Source organism: Tasmannia lanceolata, unplaced genomic scaffold (assembly GCF_043159265.1).
Source record: "Tasmannia lanceolata isolate RefF3 unplaced genomic scaffold, GAP_Taslan_0.1 ptg000011l, whole genome shotgun sequence".
Lineage (NCBI taxonomy): Eukaryota > Viridiplantae > Streptophyta > Magnoliopsida > Canellales > Winteraceae > Tasmannia > Tasmannia lanceolata.
Genome location: NW_027518688.1, coordinates 5,348,931 through 5,370,426, shown reverse-complemented (window position 1 = coordinate 5,370,426; position 21,496 = coordinate 5,348,931). Strand labels below are relative to the sequence as shown.

Below are 21,496 nucleotides of genomic sequence, written 5' to 3'. Positions count from 1 at the left end.
TTTGAATGTAGTATCGTGTGGTTCATGTTTCAGAAGTCCACGCCTCATGGTCGTACTCTTAAGATGAAGAGTGGGGTTCAAGCGACTAGGCATTGAGCTTCTATTGGTTGAGGTAGAAGGGACACTGTCAATTTCCTTTCACCTCGCTTTGCCTTGCACATGTGGAGTGGCTAGGAGAGTATCCTTAGGAGTCATGGCATCCTTGGAAGCCTTAATACCAAGATGTAGGTTAATGCGATTCAGGGTAACTCTCATCCTGGCAAACATGTCCGAATGTTGATCCAACGTAGACTGAGTGTGCCGTTCCTAGGCTCCTCGAGGTTGGACTCGGCTTTGCCCATGATGTGAAGCATTAGCCCTACAAGCCATGGGAAAACACGACAGAAGTGCAAGAAATAGGTGAAACTCAAGTGACACGAAATAAAACTCTAGACACTGGATGGCTACGAAACTGACCTACACTGACACTATGACCTAAATATGCCCTACAAGACAAGACTGACTAATCTAGAATCTAACAGGAATTTAACCTAACACTTGGTGTGCACTAGACAAGCTAACTAGGACTCGAAATTAAAGAAGATTTCTTTCAGGACTTTCAACGAACACTTGGTGTGCTAACATTGACAAACTTGAGCCCTGTGCTCTGATACCACTTTGGTGCAAACCCGGAGGCTCGCGAATGACTACTAGGATTTTAGGAGCTCAATGGGACCAAATCTTCATATCCATACAACCATCCATAACCCATAAACAAATAGAGAAACATTTAATGGTAAATTTCAGCATAAATAAAGCATGAAATGAACTATAAGCAATGGACCATCAATGATAAATACTTCTACTTCAAGCAATTATTGAACATATCAAATAAATGACTCAAAGATAGGATTTTAAGGCTCAAATAACTGACTTTATTCGTTGATTCATTGCTGTCTACAGCATAAAAGAAAGATCTACGGCCCAAAAATTTATTAGAAAATGACAAAAGGCTCAAAATATGCTAGTGTAACAGGTAAAGTTCCTATGGGTTTCCAAAGGTGAAAGGGGTCCTAAAAGGGCTGAAATCAAGGAAAAAAGCAGTTCTTTCACTTCGAATCTTGCTAGCAAAGAGACCAAGAGAATGGGGGAGAAGCCCGTGGTCGCATTCCGAAATTCCGGACAGCAGTGTGCCTCCAAGTAAGGGATGGAATGAGTATGAGAGAAGAGAATAAGAGAAGGAAATCAAGAAGAGGAAGGTAACGAGATAAGAATCAAGAAAGTGTGTGAAATACAGGGGGAAATAGAGAGACCAAGAGGGAAGAGAAAGAGAGAGTGCGAGAAAGAGAGAGAAGAGAGATTGCAAGTGAGAAAGAGAGAGAAAAGACGTAGGGAGAGACTGAGAAAGAGGGAGAAACAAGAGAGGGACATGGAGATACGAAGAGAGAGAAATAGGTTAGAGAGAGAGAGAACTGAGAGATGAGAGGGTGGAGTATAGAGAGATAGGGTAGAAAGATGTAGGGATAGAGAGAGACTACCTCGTTTGGAGGGAAGGAAGAACGCTCATGACGTCTGTGAGAGGGGAGGCTGCGGCTCCTTTGTTGGGTTTTCACAAACGATTCCAAATCTAGTTTTTTTTTCTCTCCCCTTTCTCCCTTATATTAGTTGTGAGGTGTGGTGGGCCCTCTTGTGTCACCAATAGCCTGTTAGTCACTTAAGTGACTTAATTAAATGTGAAAGGACCACTTCGCCCCCAAGCTGCAAAGAGTGTAAACAAATAAGTGAGGGCAATAACAGAAATAACAGGTGAATGATGAGTGGTGCATGTGTATGAGTGGGCCCTAAATTATGTGGACAACCCCCACATATAGGCTAAAATAAACCAAAGTCCAATATAATAATGTCCAACATAAATAAAAATCGAATAAAGAAAAAGATGATCCAACGGTCGGATCACGTCAATCATGTTGATCATCACCCACCGCCTGTTACTAAGGTCTACCGACGACGAGCAAAAGAGATAGCATCTAATGTCAGGCCTGAGCAGGTTTCCTCCCAGGCAGAGATCCCGGCTGCTGCCACTCAGGTACCCGTTGTTTCTAGTCCTGTTACTTCAATTGATTCACCTATTGCATCTCGTACGAGATCTCATTAGACTTCTCATCTTATTTCTTCAGTTGTTTCTTATGAGCATCTCACCCCTTGTTTTCGAAGTTTTGTCTCTTCCTTGTCTTGTTTCTCTTTGCCCAGGAATGTCCAAGATGCACAGGCTCACCCTGGCTGGCGTGCTAGGAATGTATAATATCTACATTCCAACTTAAGGGGGAGTGTTAGATATATGTAATAAGCCTGAGGGCAATATAGTCATTGTACTTGTCTTTATAATATAAATATCATAGTAAGGGGAAGCAAGGCTCCAACTCTTTCATTCTCATTATCTAACTCTAACAGAAGACTAGACTTGACTGTCTAAACTTATGCCAACTAATTGGGAAATTGACTTTTAACTTGATAACCAAGAGATTCTAACTTCAACATTTGGAAAAATAAAAAAGACGTGAACGCTTGAAAAAATTAAAAAACAAACACATAAAACCAAACCTTGCCGCAAAGTGCCTCCGCCCCCCAACCCCAACCTAGCGACATCAATTCCTAGCCTAGAAGTGGACCCATGCTTCATGTGGTCCCCATATGAATGCTCTTTGCTTTGTCTTCTCCCTCTTGTCGTGGATGGTCCCCCATCAGGGACACAAACATAAGTTTCTGAGACTCTAACATGAGTATTTTTAAATTAAAGTCTCCTTTATATAGCAAAAGAAGAGAAACCATATGATGTGATGTAAAGAATGACAACAAAGTCTATGATTCTCTCAAACAATTGGAAGCTCACAAAAAGATTATCAAAACTATATGTTGCATAAGGTTTAGATTCGTCATGGCATTTACTCAACTAGTATATTTATCCAACAATCTGAATAAATGAGAATAATGTGACTTCATGCAGGCCTGCAAGCACACATGCACACACATACTACTAAAAAACGGATGATTCTAACAAAATGCTCATATGTATATGCACTGACAATCTAACCAATGCGATGCAAAGCAATTAAGAGTGGCAAAAGAGATAATTCAACAAATCTTTTGCTTCCATGTGAATATCATCAAGAAAATAATACATATCTCAGATAATGAATACCTTTCTAGCAGTCTCCCAAAGTTCGTCTTTGACTGAAATTGGTGCTCCAAGGAGAACCACCCTTTCTACAATCCCTGCTGCCAAAATGAGTAGAATCCATCAGGAAGGCTGATCAATTCGGCCTAAATACAACTATGTTACAACATGATTAGAATAAACTACCATTATCTCCTGTTTCAGCTAGATGCTGCAGACATTTGAATATCACCCGTGCTCCCAATGAAAAGCCAACGAGGGTCACAGGCCTAAAAGATTCATAGAAAACCTAGAAAATGATTCCATCAATTCATGTGATTCAAATGGTTCATAAGGAAACAAAATGAGTTCATTAATTGGCATGCCTGTTTCCCTGCAATCCCTTCAATAATACTTCAGCCAGGAGCTGCCCTGCTTTGTCAGATCTGAATAATGCCAAATTAAATTAGTTGCAAAATCTAGCATAATGACCCATCTAACAAAACACTCCTGCTGAGATTTTAATTTTGTGAAAAACCCCTCTATAGAGTCCCGATTTCAATGGCAAAGCAAAATGAAAGAACCAAACACAAGCAACGCACAAAGACACAAAGATATACATGGTTCGGGAAAGCCTACATCCACGTCAGAGGCAACAAGAAAAATTCACTATAAGAACTGGAGATTACAAGAGAAAAACAGTATCTCACACCAAACCCGCCAAGAAACCCTAGCACACCCTTTTTCACCCTTTTTGAGCTCTCAACCCTCATCTCAAAGACAAGACAAGAAAATAAGCACTAAAACCCCTTTATATAAAGCGGGCCATCACTTATTCTTATCGGGGCAAAATCACTTAAAAACAGGCCGGGCATCCGGGTCGCACGCAATATTTCGGACTCCAACCAGGTTTAATTCAATACACCCAACTCAACATTTAATATAGCAATCACTGGTGAACCATAAAGTTCTATTTCTTTTTCCAGCCAAGTGTGAAAAATACCTGTCGACGGCAATTGCCCATTTGCTGTCTATGAAATCAGTTGCCGCAAGTAATGTAGCAGGCCAGGCCAATGCTGCTAAGAGTGAGCTTAGTACAGTCATCATGGCACCTTGCTTCATCAACTCCATTGTAATTTCTGCAACCGGAATGAGTACTCTCAACGTCACAAGAAATTGTAGCAGAGTCCTAATGAATAAATAGTAGCAATTATGAAGTCCAAGCCAATTACTTGAAGTCAGCCAGTCCCGGATTGCGTTGCTCACTGCCATCAAATTCTTGGACTCCCATTGCAGGGCATACCTAAGGACTTGCTAAAAATTATCGGAAGTACAAAATGACAGGAAAAAGAATATATATATATATATATATATATATATATATATATTGAAAACGAGCAAAAAGCATATGTTGCAACTATAAAGCTCCTGTTTCTTGATTTAAGACACATGGTTGCATGCAAATTGTGGAAAAACAAATGTTCAATACTTAGGGGCTGTTTGGATACGCAGATTTAAGAATCTTGGATTTCCTCAAAATCCTGGATGGAAGACCAGAGAAGAAGGAGACCATCTGTTTCGCTTCTCTTTAGAATCTTAGATTTTTAGTAAGAAATCCAAGTTTTAGAAATCTCTCCCGCATCCCGAGACTTCTAAAACCTGGAAACATGGGATGATCTCGTACTCTCTTGCTGATGGAAAGAAGGGCGAGAATTCAGAAAACGACGACTGTCGGCTGGTCTCCTTCTATCGTCTCCCATCTATGATTTTGAGAAATCCAAAATTCTAAAATCCGCATATCCAAACGGCCCCTAAGGTGATAATCATTTGATGAAAGTATAGAATGAAGACAAATCTCTCCATTTAAAAATCAGATTAAGCAGAAACAACAGCATGGAAAAGTATAAAATATTTCCAATGGAATTTATCACCTATCACAGCTTATTTGGTACTTAGATCCTATTGCGCAATGGAGTGATAATGCCCAATTTTGAGCGATAAGCCCAATTTAGACAAGGAGGTGGGGATAATGCCTGTCACAACTAATTTGGTACTTAGATCTTATTGCCCAATGGAGTGATAATGCCCAATTTTGAGTGATAAGCCCAATTTAGACAAGGAGATGGGGATAATGCCTGTCCATGCTTATTTAGATGATGAGGAGGTGGGCATTATCACTCCATTGCTTCCCTAAAAGAATTCCAATATAGTGATAAGCCAAATAGTTTCATCAAAACTTATTTAGATGACGAAGAAGTGGGGATAATGCATGTCCTTTGGATTATAGTTCTTAAATTCGTACAAATTATGATTTAAATTATGCCAATTGAACCTAATCGTACAATTGTATGTAAAAGAGATAAAATTAAACGTATGACTGTTTTCTGAGAACGTAAGAATTTTGCTCAAAACCTATGATTTGGCTTACACTTCGAATTTATTGCCAACTCACGTGTCCTGCCGTGTCCGACACGACACGCGTGTCGACACTCCTTTGGACACTTTTACTTGTATTGCTGGAAGTGTTAGACTTAATGTGGATGTGTGGATATGTTTTTGTATCGTGACAAGTGTGGCATTCTGTTTTTTTATTGAATATTGGGTTTACCTCATTTGGACAACTCGTATCCATGTCGAAACTGGACACACAAGTGCATATCCACAAATTATGATTACATATACTTTCCATTTTAACCGTGTCCCCGTTTCTAAAGTTTGAGGGTTTGCCGTGTCCGACACTCCATGTCTGTGTCGACACGCGACACTCGTGTCCATGTCCACGAATCATAGCTCGAAACATATGCTTCGATCCAAGTTTAGGAGAAACGGTGTGGTTAAGATGCTATGATTTAGCCGACACTTTGAATTTATTGCCGACACACGTGTCGTGCCATGTCCGACACGACACACATGTCCACACGTGTCGACATTCCTTTGGACACTTTTAAATGCAATGCTAGGAGTGTTAGAGTTAATGTGGGTGTGTTGGGACGTATTTGTGCAATAATCAATAAGTTTGTGTCACCACTTCTAGATTTTTAGATGTTGCCATGTCAGACAACTCATATCCAAGTCGAAACTAATCAATATCGACAAATTATGATCATATATACTTTCTATTTTAGCCGTGTCCCCATTTCTAAATTTTGGGGGTTTGCCGTGTCCGACATTCCGTGTCAGTGTCGACATGCGATACACGTGTCCGTGTCCACAAATCATAGTTAAAATATTATTTTATTCCATAATTGAATTTATATTTAAGGGTATGGGTTAGTTCTCTTTGCTCGAAACATACGCTTCAAACCATGATTAGGTGAAACAATGAGCTTAAAATGTTTTATTTCTTAATTGAATTATATTTAAGGATAGGGGTTAGTTCTCTCTGACTAAATATAGGGTCATGTTTTAATTTTACAAGCTATGGAAACAGGTTGCTGGGGTTTCTCAAACTCCTAATCTGGAGGAAAAAGAAACAAGGATATCTTTCGGAATAGGTTTTTAAATATGCTATTTCCATCGTAGTTTGATATTGGAGGAAAAATCATCACTGATATCAGAAATTTTAGGACAGGCTGAGCAATGCTCTAAATATGTAATGAAATTCTATAAACAAGACTTCGCTTTACATTTTATCTTCCTTGGAGTGACTGTGAGCGAAAGAGTTGTAATCCGCCTATCAAGAGGCAAGAAAGTTCTATTATTTTTTTCATTGTATTTGAGGGTCTACTCTTCGGCCCGTTAAGAAAGGTGAAGACATTGTGAGGGTCTACTCTTCAACCCGTTAAGAAAGGAGAAGACGTTGTAAGAGGGAGTGTCTCCTCGCAAAACTTCGTGCAGAAAGGGTTTGTCCCCTTTGGAGATTGGAGGAGTTGGGTGTAAGGCTTGGAGATTCGCCCTATTGAAGAATCTCATTGTTTTAGTGGAGCGCCCAAGGAGATAAACTTGGAAGAGTGGAGTAGGTCTTGTGATAGACCGAACCACTATAAATCGTGTGCCTCGTGGATGCTTTCTCTCCTCCTTTCCTTTGCACATTGTGGTGATTGGTAAACTCTAACATTTTCTTATATTTATGTTTTGTTGAACAAGGGTTAGGGCAAATAGGCTTAAAGTAATATCTAAACCCTAGCTTTCATTATATTGATCTTTTAAACAAGGGTTAGATTAATTAGTGCTTAATTAATAAATTAACTTTAATAATCCACCAATTAAGCCTAAAATTTTTAATTAACCAATTCACCCCCCCTCTCGGATTGTCACACCTACACTTCATTTGGTATCAAAGCTTAGGCTCTTAAAGAGATTTTTAAATTCAAAAATCTACAAGAGAGATCCGTGACAATCCAAATGGATTTTGAGCTAGGCAAATCCGCTGTTATTCCTCCATTTTTCGATGGAACAAATTTTAGAGCTTGGAAAATTAAAATGCTAGCCTATCTCAAATTCATAGACTTTGACATGTTAGATGTCATTGAAAGGGGATTTTCTATTTCAAGGAAATGTTCTAAAAATGATTTAAAACAATTTTCCTTGAATTCGAAGGCAATGATCTTATTATGTTGCGGTTTAACTCCAAACATTTTTGAGAAAATTTCTAAATGTATAATGCAAAAGATATTTGGACAACTCTAGAAGATATTTTTGAGAAAAATAGTTCTCTTTTCAAACGATAAAATTTTTGAACAAAAAGATATTTCACAAAAATCTTTTGCAAATGAAACTTCTTTCAAACATTCAATCTCCGATTTGAAAAATCAAATTGACAATTTGAAATCGGAAGTAAATAAAAGTTTGAAAAGTAATAAAAAATTAAGTCAATTGAGCAAAATTTTGATAAATAAAAATGATGAATTAATTAAAAGATGTAGTGCCTTTGAAATAGAAAATAAAAGCCTTGAAAACACAAACATGGAATTAAATGAAAAATATAAACATGTCTGTGAAATGAAGAAAAATTAAAAGCTAATTTATCTCAACAAATAAATTGCTTAGAAAATCTATTGAATAAGATTAAATTAGTCAATAAAGAACTCTCTATAAATAACCAAAGAATACAAGAAGAAAATGACAAACATGTTTGTCATCATATGTATTCTCATGGTTCTATTTGCCCCTCATCTACCCATGCTCATTCATGTTCATATTGTGGTAGATTAGGGCATCACAAATCTAGGTGTAAGCTTAGATTTGTGAAATCAAACAAGTTTGTTTGGATTAGAAAAGATACTCCTGCAAACAAACTTGGTCGGAACCAAAGTAATTTGGGTTCCAAAGTCCCCCACTCAAATCATTATTTGAATTTATTGATATATGGGATTGTGCTTTATTGTTATATGATATGAAAATTCTTCTTGATACTTCACTTTAGACATCCAGCACGCTTCCGACGGATTGCGACTTGTGCTTCTTCAGTTGATCATCTACATCTTTGATCCAGGCGAACTAGAACTCGAGGACGAGTTCTTTTCAAGCGAGGGAGAATGATGCAGATTGTAGGCCCAATAAGAGGCATATTTGCCCAATAGGACTTCTAGATATTTATTTGCATGTTATTTTAGTTTCCAGGATTTTATTTTCCATGTTATTTAGAATTAGGAAGCTTTGTCTTCTAGGGATTCTTAAAAGCCTATTTATAGGCCAATTTACAGCTCTATTGAAAAAAACTTTGGATGAATAAAGATTGATTAAAGATTGATTGGCTTCTCCCCTTTACAGGTTTTCTACTTCTCCCTCTTACTGTTGTTGTTCGCCAGAGGGACCAGATGCATGTAGTTCATTATCTTAAGAGTTTGGGTCCTGAATACACCCATCTTCCTTAGCAGATTATTGGATCTGGATCCATTCCTTCACTCACAGAGGTCTATTCCCATGTTCAACAGTGCTCTCCTGGTGACTCTTCGGCAGTTGTTTCTGTTGATGGCTCGGCTCTAGCAACCTATGACAGCAGTAGTCGTTTGAGCCGTGATGGTGCCTCCTTTGGCCGCAGACATGGCCGTGGTGGTGGTCATCTTGGTGGCGGACCTGGTCGCTCCTTTTGTACTCATTGCTAGTGAGAGGGCCACCATATTGATATTTGTTTTCAGCATGTAGCCGAGTTTCGACCGCCTCGCTTGGCACACATTACTGCTTCTAGTCTACCTGATAATCAAGAAAACGATCCTTAACTTCATATATATACAATATACAAAATAATACGGATATTGATACAATTCATCGTATTCCTCTTTGTAGTACTTCAGTGGATTTAGCTATGTTTATCGTTTAATTCAGTATTAATTTAGGTTTATTCTGTAACATAAAATTTCAATAAAATAAAAGGAGTCTTTATCTGTTCCATCTGATTCGGCTACTGCACCTCAAACTGATACCCTTACCATTTCACGAGCCGATAATGATGGGTTTCAACATCTTCGTTTGAGCAGCCGTCCAGCCATTACGGGTTTTGCCCAGCCAGATAGTTCTCCGGCATAAAATAAAAGGAGTCTTTATCTGTTCCATCTGATTCTAGGGCTTCCAACCATCTCATTGGTAATTCCTCTTCTCTCATTACTTTTTGCCATTTTCCCTCTGATTTCCACTCGGTCACTTTAGCTGATGGGACGTCCAACCCTATCTCGGGTATTGGTAGTAGTACTCTCTCACCCCATTCTGGACTTACTTTATCTTATGTTTTGTGTGTTCCTAAATCTCCTTTTAATCTAATTTCTATTAGTCTGATTACAAAACATTTAAACTTGAAATCCCAATAGACAACACGAGGGGGGTGAATTGGGTAATTAAAAATTTTAACTTAATCAAATGTAATATTAAAACTAATTTTACCAATTTAACATTTATAGATCTAACCCTTGTTTAATTAAGCATAAACATAAATGAAAGGTTTAGATATTACCAATCACCACATGAAGGAGGAAAAAGATAGGAGACGACGTTGTTCGCAACAAATTTCACATGCATGAAAAAGAGAATCACACACAAAATAAATTGGGATCAAATTTTCCTCTTACGAAAAGAGGTTATATTAATTTTGGTTGGGATCGTACACTTCCGGCTCTATTGGCCGTTAATTACATTTCTTGAAGAAGAAAACACCTCTGATTATCCATCAAGAGGTTCCTTATCTAAATACAACTTTTGTTAATTATCCGCTAGAAAGATCTAATTTTTTATTAACAGATCTTTTCTGGTGGAGTTTCTTTGTCCTGGTAACTTTCTTCAATTCCCTAAACTTTCTCCATCTTTCCTTTCGGGAGCCGTCATCTTTATCATCCTTCTCCTAGAGGAGAAAAGTCTTCTCCCTTTAGAGAGTCTCTAGAAAGATATCCTAAAGGGATTTTCTTCTTTCTTTCTCCCGAAGGAGAAAGGTCTTCTTTCTTCTGGGGGTACCGCCGTCTTTATCTTTTTTGAGAGGGAAACCGCCGTCTTTATCATCTTTCTCTCGGAAGAAAAAGGTCTTCTCCCTTTAGGGAGTCTCTAAGAATAGATCCTAAAGGGACCTTTAGAGAGTCTCTGGAAAGAGATTCTAAAGGGATTTTCTTCTTTCTCCCGAAGGAGAAAGGTCTTCTTTCTTCTAAGGGAACCGCCGTCTTTATCATCTTTCTCTCGGAAGATAAAGGTCTTCTCCCTTTAGGGAGTCTCTAAGAAGAGATCCTAAAGGGACCTTTAGAGAGTCTCTGGAAAGAGATTCTAAAGGAATTTTCTTCTTTCTCCCGAAGGAGAAAAGTCTTCTTTCTTCTTAGGGAACGGCCGTCTTTATCTCCTGGGGAAACCACCGTCTTTATCATCTTTCTCCCGAAAGAGAAAGGCCTTCTCCCTTTAGGGAGTGTCTAAGAAGAGATCCTAAAGGGACCTCTAGAGAGTCTTTGGAAAGAGATTCTAAAGGGATTTTCTTCTCTCCCGAAGGAGAAAGGTTTTCTTTCTTTTGGGGGGGCCGTCGTCTTTATCTTTTGGGGAAAACCGCTGTCTTTATCATCTTTCTCCTAGAAGAAAAAGGTCTTCTCCCTTTAGGGAGTCTCTGGAAAGAGATCCTAAAGGGACTTTTAGAGAGAGATTCTCTATAGGGATTTTCTTCTTTCTCCCAAAGGAAAAAGGTCTTCTTCTTGGTCTCCTTTCTGGAACCTTTTGGGAGAAGCCTACAAAGAGAAAAAAAAAGGAAAATCCTGTTAGCGAGTGATCTCTTCTCACCTTTCTTTCTTCTCCTTCTTTTCTTCGCGTCGCTTTTCTTTCGCAAAGATCCGAACTCTTTTGCGTAGCTTTTTCACGCCAGGATTGGATCAGATCAGGATCCCTTTTCAAAAGGACCTTTCTTCTATTTATAAAGATTCCTTATACTAATTGGTTACTGCTAACTCATCCCTTATCCTCAATTTCACGATCTCCACTTTCTCTTTTTGGAGTCGTTGTGAATGCCACCTCACCCATATCTTTTAGTTTCATGATTTCAACTTCTCTATTTTATGGGAAGCTACGTAACCTCTTTTTTAGCGAGGGTGATTCTCGCGAAAGTTTCAACTTTAGTGGATTTAGGAATTTTCTCCTTTTCAAAGTAGTGTTTTTTTTTTATATTCCTTTATTTTAGGGATAGCATAACGTAACGCGTAACCACTCTTTTCCTTTTTATTTCCTTTTTATTTTCCTTATTTTAATAAGGAATTTTACTATTATGTCCTTTTTGTAATATTTTGGGTCCAACAGACGCAATCATGTACATTAGTTCGGTCAGAACCGGACCTACTCCACTACCCAAGTACATGATCTTTCCTTGGGATTTTCTTTCACTATTTGAGATTCCGCACTCCGAATCTCCGGGCTTTACAACTTGACTCCTTCAAGGGACAAACCTCCTTAGTACAAACCACCTCTAAGGAACAATCCTTTTTCGCAAAACCGCCTCCAAGGTAGTGATCCCTCTTTGCAAACCGCCTCAAAGGGAAAAGCTCCTCTTCGCAAGTACAATGAATAATAAAAGAAATTTGAGCTCTCTCCTCTAAATAGGCAAATAAGACAATCAAAGCTCAGTGCAAGCTCTCTCAAATATATACAAGGAAATTCTAAGTCCAACACTTTGGATGTAATCAAGATCAAGGCACAAGTGTTTGGTGAGAGGTTTGAAGACCCAAAAATGAAAACCAAATAGATTAGTGGGTGTTAGGCTATTTAAAAAATGATTGGCTATTTAAAAAATGATTTCATCGAGTTAAAATGGAAGCTAGGATCTCCTTTTTATAGCCATGAAAGAATATAGCCGTCGGAGGGCGAAAGGGTAAAAACTGTGTCATTTTGAAAACAGCACGCGAAGCCCCACTTATCTATTTTCGCGTGGTCGCGGTCGACCGAGGGTGTGGCGGTCGCCCGCGGGCCATGCACTGGTCAGATTTTAAAACCGAATTTCAAACTATCTCGGTCGATCGAGGTGTCGCCCGTGTGGGGGACAGTCGCCCGCCAAATGGTTTCTGACCAGTTTCACTTTCACCACTTTAAAATGGCCGGTCGACAGGGGTGATGGGGTCGGTCGACCGCCGATTGCAAAAATTGTGTTTTTTTTTTGATGACGTAGGATGTCCCCACCCCCTTCGGGAGTAGGACTAGTCCCTACGGATACACGCAACGACCCACTCACCACGTGTATCAGGTAAGTCGGGGGCGGGATTCGAACACTTGTCAACAGGGAGCAAACCCGTGACTTTATGCCGAAGATGCAAAAATTGTGTTTTCTAGTTGATTTTCAGTGTTTCTTTTGCAATCCTTTTGGGTTCTCTCTTGGACATTAGAAACATAATTTTAGGGGGTCCAAGAGAGTATGCCTTGATAAAGAAAACATCAAGAGTGTTAGAGATACAACCTATGATCGGATTTTGCATCTCTTGAGTCTTATCTTGAACATGATCTTCAATGAGCTCCGTTCAGTGCTTGACTTGGTTGAGATCTTCAAATCTTTACTCCATCTTGTAGGTTCATCCATCAAATGTCCTTTTGAGCTTGCTCCCATCAAGATTGACATGTAATATCCACATGGATCTCCAAGTCATGCATTGTGTTGTGTTATGTAATATGCTAGTCTTTTCCTGTCTCAACACAACACTTAAGGCAACTTATTAGTCCTTTAAATCTAATCAATTTGCGTTTATTAACATCAAAACATGGGTGAAAGTATGAGGAGCCCTTGGGCTTACAAAACTGCCCCGTCTCATTCTTTCCATCTTATTGTGTCCTTCAAGATCTCTCGACTAGGAGGACGATTGGCTCGGATAGTGAGCACGATGGACTCTACCAACTGGACAGTAGCTCGCCTCATCATATTTTGCACAGTTCTACTGATCTTAATTGTGGCATTGTTGCTTAGGCCACCCTTCTCTGTAGAAACTTCGCCAATCATCCGCTGTGTCTTCTACTATTCAGTCTCTTGATTACGAGTTTTGCGGAATAGAATAGAGCCGGCCCACGGAGCGGTGAAATTACTTTCTTTCGAGTGATTTGATTCATCAATAGGGGACCATCCCATACCTAAGGAAGTTGCTTCTTGGAATGCCGTCTCAAGAAGCATCGTTGTGTGTCTTTACCCTCTAGAGTTGTTAGTCGTGTTATGAGTCATTTTGATTTAGTACATTTAGATGTGTGGGGTCCTTCACGGATTATGTCATATTCTGGTTACAGATATTTTATTATGTTTGTGGATGATTATTCTCATGTTACTTGGTTATATTTGCTAAGGATCGCTCTCAGGGTTGTTCGTGTTTTTCGTACATTTTATACTGAAATCGCTAACCAATACATGTGTACTATCAAATGTTTGCGCACTGACAACGCTTGGGAATACTTCTCTACTGACTTCAAGGACTTCTATTCCAATCGTGGTATTGTGCACAGTCTTCCTGCCCACATATGTCACAGCAAAATGGTGTGGCTGAGCGCAAGATGTGATACCTTCTTGACATCACTCGTTCTATGTTGTTTCAGATGCGCATTCTTAAATCTTATTGGAGTGATGCCGTACTCACTGCCCGATTCTTGGCTAACCGTCTTCCATCATCCGTTCTGGATGGCTCTACGGGTGAGCCATTTTCTCTGAGTCTACAAGTGTTCGGATGTGTCTGTATTGTTCATAATCTCACTCCATATATTGATAAATTGGATCCAAAGGCAGAAAAGTGTGTATTTTTTGGATAATCTCGTACCCAAAAAAGCTAGCGTTGCTATAGTCCACGGTTGCGATGGATGTTTGTATCAATTGATGTCAACTTCAAATCGGAGCCATTCTTTCTTTCATCTCCAGGGGATACTTCTGTCATTTCAGAGCCGCCGATTCCTCTTCCCATACCTGTCCTTCCAGATCCTGTTGATCACCCCAGTCCTCCGTCCTCCACCGACAGAAGCACCGTGTCCTTCACAACCTATTATTAAGGTCTACATTTGTCGAGCGAAACAGACGGCAATTGATATCGTGCCCAAGCAGATTTCCTCCCGTACAGATATCCCAGTTGCTACCTCTCAGGTACCTATTGTTTCTAATCCTACTACTTCAGTTGATTCCCCTATTGCAACTCGTACGAGATCTCTTCAGATTGTTCATCCTATTTCCTATGTTGTTTCTTATCAGCATCTCACCTTCTGTTTTCACAGTTTTGTCTCTTCCTTGTCTTCTATCTCTTTACCCAGGAATGTCCAGTAGGCACTTGTCTTCAGACTAATTATACCTGGGATTTGCAGCATTTGCTTGCTCTTCCTTCTGGAGGTCAAGCCGTTGGTTGTCACTGGGTATTTACAATAAAACACTTGCCAAATGGGACCACTGAGCAACTGAAGGAGCGCATTGTTGCTAAGGGCTACACACAGACATATGGACTGGAGTACACAGAGACCTCCCCAGTGGCCAAAGTTCTGTCTGTCAGAGTTTTTAGCTCCCTCCCTGCCAATCGAGGCTGGCCCCTATATCAGCTAGATGTCAAGAATGCTTTCCCTCATAGGCACTTGACTGAGGAGGTTTATATGGAGCAACCCCCTGGGTATGTTGCTCAGGGGGGAGATGCCCTCCTCAGCCTGCAGACTTCATAAGTCCTTGTATGGACTAAAACAATCCCAAAAAAAATGGTTTGGGCGCTTCAGTGATGCGATTATGAGATTTGGTATGTGACAGTGTGATGTGGATCACTCGGTGTTCGGTTGTATTTCTGGAGGACATGTTCTACTCATTGTTTATGTAGACGATATCATCATTACAGGGAGTGATTCTACTGGCATACAGAGGTTGAAAGTGTTCCTTCAGAAAGAATTTGCTACAAAGGATCTTGGACGCCTTCGATATTTCCTGGGGATTGAGGTTGCATACTCTGGTACTAGTTTATCTCTCTCACAGAAGAAATTTGTCCTAGATTTATTGGAGGAGATTGGTTCCACAGGGATGAGACCAGCTACTGTACCTATGGACCCTAACACTAAACTCATGGCCGAAGAAGGGGACTTGATGGATGATCCTGGTAGATATCGCCGACTAGTAGGGAAGCTTATCTACCTCACTGTTACTCGCCCAGACATTTCGTATGTAGTTAGGGTGGTTAGTTAGTTTATGAGTGCACAACGCACATCTCACTGGGCAGCAGTAGTTCAGATCCTTTGTTATCTAAAGGGGGCACCAGAGAAAGGTCTCCTGTTCAAGAAACATGGACATACTCGAGAGGAAGGATTTTGTAATGCAGATTGGGCAGGATCTCCAGTAGATAGGAGATCCACCACAGGCTGATGTACATTTGTTGGGGGCAACCATATATCATGACGAACTAAAAAGCAGGATCTGGTTTCTAAGTCTAGAGCAGAAGCAGAGTATCGAGCTATGTCACACACGAGTGGAGAGCTTCTTTGGCTACGACCTCTCCTAAATGAGATTGGATTTCCATCGTCATCGCCATCACAACTTTATTATGATAGTAAAGCTGCCATTTACATTACTACCAATCCAGTGTTTCATGAGAGGACTAAGCATAACGATGTGGATTGTCATTTCATTCGCCAGAGGATACAAAGGGGCGAAGTTCAAGTTGCCTTCACTCGATCTGGAGATCAGCTAGCAGATGTGTTTACCAAGCCCTTAAGCAAAGCTAAACTCAATGACATTTGTAACAAGCTAGGAATGTATAATATTTTACATTCCAGCTAGAGGGGAGTGTTAGATGTACGTAGTAAGCCTGAGGGCACTATAGTCATTGTACCTGCTTCATTATATAAATATGATGGTGAGGGGAAGATGTCTCTCCAACTCATTCATTTTCTCCATTCCTTTTTCTCAACAGAAATAAATGAGAGGAGTTTTCTGGGTGAAACATCAAATTTCTTGAACAAAGAGTAATGAAATGGAATGCATGATATTTTCTGATAATTTGGTTGACAAATTCAAGGTGCTCTTAGAGGATTGGAAATAAGAAAAAGGAAAGGAAATATGATGCCATGCATGACTTTTGAGAGGCCAGGTTTAGAACTAATATAGAGAGCTCAAAGAGTATGCACATGCGGCTAAAGAAAAATGGGAGAATATCTATGGATGATTTCATTGTTATGGAAAGCATAAAGGAAATCTAAAACAAGCAACACTTAACCAATCCTGAAAGTAAGGATATTCTAAACAATATTGCAAGACTTTTCTTATGGTAATGCACTTGCATTTAACCTTGTAAAGTCCTTTTTGTTCAATGATTAAATCAATGAGTAACTAGGGTAAAGACTAAAGATCCCAAGTTACCTTACATGAGGAATATAATACCTAGAGAAGTTGAAAATAATGCACTTCTGATTGAAGAGTTCGACTGGAAAAAATCGGGATGCACAATCAAGTATGATGGTTGGATTGGCAATTCAGTATATCTATAACAAATTTTATAATTGACCTTTCCTTCGATCATAAACCAGAATTATAAAGAACTATAGGAAAAGAAATTAGATCTAGGTTGATTACAAATGTAGATCAAAATCCAAAGAAATTTTGCCCAAATCTAAAGCTAAGCTCTCAAAAGTGGAATTTCTTTCCAAGAAAAAATCCAAAAAATATGTTCTTGTAGCAACTACTCGACAAAACCTGAAGATGTTTCTCCAAAAAACAGAACCCTAAACTTCTACTTTATTTCAATAAATAAATACCCCAAACAAAGCTAGTCATATAACCTTCCCTTACTTCCCTAAAAGAGTTCTAGGCTTCTAGCTCTAGCAGAACTAGAACTATTTTAAGCAACAAAACATACTAAACCCACATGTTACTATTAACATTGTTCCTATGATGAACTAAACAAACTAAATCCGACGGGCGGCTACCTGACCCTAGGGGCGCTCGGCTGGTTCCCCTAGGGTTAGGCCATTTTCCCTCTTTTCCTTTCTACTCTTGAGAAAAAGTGAAGAAGAAGTGAACAAGAAAACGGAGAATCCTTTTCCCTAAAGCTCTAATACCATGTTAACGATGGAGAAAGAGAAAAGTGAGAGAGATATGAGAAAGAGAGATGGAGAAAAGTGAGAGTTGAAATCTAACAACTCACAGAATATTGATATATATATATATATATAAGAGATTCGCAACACCACCCGTGGAGATTTGGTAGTTTCTTTGACGAGATGCTTGATAGAATTGGATCTTCTCCTATAGTGTTCCATCATGTTCGTCGATCCGCTAATTCAGTGGCGGATAAGCTAGCTAGAGAAGGAATCTCTAAAGAAGCATTGGCCTTGTTTGATGCCCTTCCGCTTTGATTTTTGTATTTATGATTGAGCCATGTGCTCTTTATATTCTTCTAAATTCTTTGTACTACGACCATCTAGAGTAATATATATATATATATATATATATATATATATATATATATATATATATACACTTAATGTCAATCGATGGATAAGGGATTCTGTAATACCGGGTAAAAATAACAGTTATTACGCATAAAAACTATTCACATGTTACTATTTCCCTCATTTCTTTCCCTGATCGTTGTTATCTTCAAGGTCAGCCATCTTCAAATTCCCACTTCTTTCTGATCATTGTCATCTTCAAGGTCAAGCATCTTCAATTTCCCACTTCACAGGTTTGATAAGGCAGGTGATAGCTAGACTCGACTTGTATCTTTTCTCAATGAAAGTGATGGGAATATGATTATATGTTGTTTTGATATTTCTTATCTGTTTTACTGTTTGATTCTGGTAAAATCAAGTTTGATTCAAAAAGATGAAATGTTCTTGAAAAATGAAACGAAATATTGGATTTCATATGCGCGAAAAGTTTGAACGAAAATGAGAAAATAAAGAAATGGAAGAAGTAAATGTGCGACAGTCTATCTCTCGTGTGACGTGTTTGTACCTCAGAGCCGTCGACTTACCCAAAAGCGGAAGCGGGCAAAGGCCAAAGCAGACAATACGTTGAGGAGGCTGATCGTTACAGGAAACTTAGGAAATAGAAACTGTTGGAAACTATTGGCTTTTAATTGGTTTGTTTTTTTCACTATCTGGTTTGATTGTTTCTACCAAATATACTGTTAGAATTAGTTTTGACTCATTATGTTCTAGACAAAATACTGCATATTTTTATAGAACTGTCTCTTATTAATGATTTCAGCCACTTGTCGAAGCTTCTATATACCTGCTCTCCTAACCCACTTTTTCCCACCAGGATTTGAAAATTTGGATGCGAGAGTATTTGTCAATGAGGAACCTTAGTTATGAGGTGTAAAAGCCACTTGAGGAAATACGGAAATGAAGAACCTAGTCAAGCTCCTCAGATGTAAAAAGATTTTAAATATGTCATACTTGGGATTTTTGTAAATTCAGGATGTACTGTAACCTTCCGCTGCGTAATTACAGGAATAAATATGTTTTGCTGCCCGTAGTGATCCGTGCAGTAAAAATTCGGGTCGTTACAGATTCGCAACACCACCCGTGGAGATTTGGTAGATTCTTTGACGAGATGCTCGATAAAATTGGATGTTCTCCTGTAGTGTTCCATCATGTTCGTCAATCCGCTAATTCAAAGGCGGATAAGCTAGCTAGAGAAGGAATCTCTAAAGAAGCATTGGCCTTGTTTGATGCCCTTCCACCTTGATTTTTGTATTTATGATTGAGCCATGTGCTCTTTATATTCTTCTAAATTCTTTGTACTTCGACCATCTCAGTTTTTCTTTTTAATATAATTTTTGGCTACCATTCAAAATTTGGCTACCATTCAAAATATATATATATATATATATATATATATATATATATATATATATATATATATATAACTAGGGTTACATAATGAGAAAGATTAAAATACCCTTCTAACAAAAACAACTGGAGATAATAGACAAAATAGTAAGAGGGAAAAATAACAGATATATAGATATTCCGTAATTATCATCAAACAAAAACAGCTATATATATATATATATATATATATATATATATATATATATATATAACTAGGGTTACATAATGAGAAAGATTAAACTACCCTTCTAAAAAAACAATTGGAGATAAAAGACAAAATAGTAAGAGGGAAAAATAACAGATATATACATATTCCATAATTACCATCAAACAAAAACAGCTATTTTTTAAAAGAAATAAATAAATACCTCAAAAATAAAAATAAAAATAAAATTACAGTTTTAAGAGAAAAAAATGAATAGAGCAGTCTTCAAGAAAATGGTCCTCTTGGGGATCTATGCTTATACAGAGCATAGATATGTACTATAAATACCAAATAAGAATACAAAAAAAATGATTAAAATGTTGGACACATTACATGTATACATAGAACACAACATAGATATAAGCATTTTTTCTATGATTTGTGGACACGGACACGAGTGTTGCGCGTCGACATGGACATGGAGAGTCAGACACGGCAAACCCCAAAAATGTAGAAATGGGGAAACAGCTAAAATACAAAGTATATATAATCATTATATGTAGATACGGATTCGTGTGTTGAGTTTCGACACGGATACAAGTTGTCTGACATGGCAACATCTAAAAATCTAAAAATGGTGACCTGTACATACATATAAAATTATTGATTACTATCATAATTTATAACAAGATATGTATGATATTCATTTAAAAACTAATAAATTTTAGAATCAATCAATTACTCATTTTCAAAAAGCAAAGAATCAATTAAGTATAATCTAAAACAAATATGAGATAATCAAATAACAACGCATTTATCAATTTAATCTAGATCTCTTCTGTCCCCAGTATACAGTGAGAAAAGGGAGACCAATATGATACCATGAATATAGTATTGAAATAAGAGTGTGTTTAGGGTTTTAGGTTTATGGGAGGGGATATAGCAGCAAATATTAGTTAAAGAAGAGCTCAAAGAAGAGTTTATAATAAAAGAAGACATAATATTAAAAAAGGTAAACAGAATATTCAATAATAAAACTGAATTTCACACTTGACACGGTACAAAAACATGCCTGCACGCCCACATTATGTCTAACACTTCTAGCAATATCTTAAAGTGTCCAAAGGACTGTCGACGCGTGTGGACAAGCGTGTCGTGTCGGACAAGGCAGGACACGTGTGTTGCAATAATTTCAAAGTGCCAGTTGGATCATAGATTTTTTTTATAGCTATTAACATCCTAGTTGAATGAGCTTGAAAAATAAAAGAAATGGTATGATCATCAACAATCAAAACACGTAAAATAACTATGGTTAAAATGAGCCTTGCTGTTTCGGTTTCAGATATGTGTGGCAACGAATTTTACTAGGTGTTCAATCTTGTTAAACAATATTGATGGCTGTCTTGCGTATGTGAAGGTTTCTAAGTGTGTATTTGTGCCTGTTCTAGTATTTCCTGAAGATGTATTTTAAATTTCCATCGTTCCCATAAACATCTATGGTATTTACAAGATTTCCATGGGCTTCCATAAGCTTCCACAAACTGCTTCCACTTCGGTGGAGACCGAAGTCCGGACTGAAACTGATGTTTGAATCCTTGTTGGAAAGCTTGCTCAGCTAGATTAGGCCATCTCATTTTGTACATTCCTATGCCCATTATTTGATTTGCCTTACAAGCTATTTTAGCCACAGAAATTTTTAAAAAAATCTACATCACTCTCTCCACTAGATTTAAAAACCAATAACTATCATGTGTTAAAAGTAGAATGACAATCGTACTTAGCTCAGCCGATGTGCAACTGATGAAAAAGCAGGGATACAGAAACCGGAGGAAATAGTTAGCTTTCACATAATGTTTCTATCCAGACACAAAACTGACATAATGAAGACGAAATGAGATAAGACCGTAGTAAAAAAAACAGCATATTATTAAAATACAAATGCTTAATGCAAAAAAGTTAATTACTAATGTATGCTAAATACATGAAACAAATAAAGATGAAAATTATACAAC

The 21,496-nt window shown here is 38.2% G+C and overlaps 1 protein-coding gene across 4 annotated transcripts in view; it reads right to left on the bottom strand.

Annotated features, from left to right (window-relative positions):
• Positions 1–21,496, bottom strand: part of LOC143886382 (transmembrane/coiled-coil protein (DUF726)) — a 58,315-nt gene that overhangs the window by 9,496 nt on the left and 27,323 nt on the right. Inside the window, exons 8-12 of one of the 4 annotated variants that reach the window (XM_077390331.1) lie at positions 4,366–4,436; positions 4,137–4,272; positions 3,520–3,579; positions 3,341–3,423; positions 3,179–3,252 (exon numbers count right to left, since the gene is read on the bottom strand). In XM_077390331.1, the coding sequence (XP_077246446.1) occupies positions 3,179–3,252; positions 3,341–3,423; positions 3,520–3,579; positions 4,137–4,272; positions 4,366–4,436 (424 nt within the window). Of the gene's footprint in view, positions 1–3,178; positions 3,256–3,340; positions 3,444–3,519; positions 3,580–4,136; positions 4,273–4,365; positions 4,437–21,496 lie in introns of those variants that run through there. The other 3 variants (XM_077390330.1, XR_013253762.1, XR_013253761.1) reach the window with 3 other exon arrangements.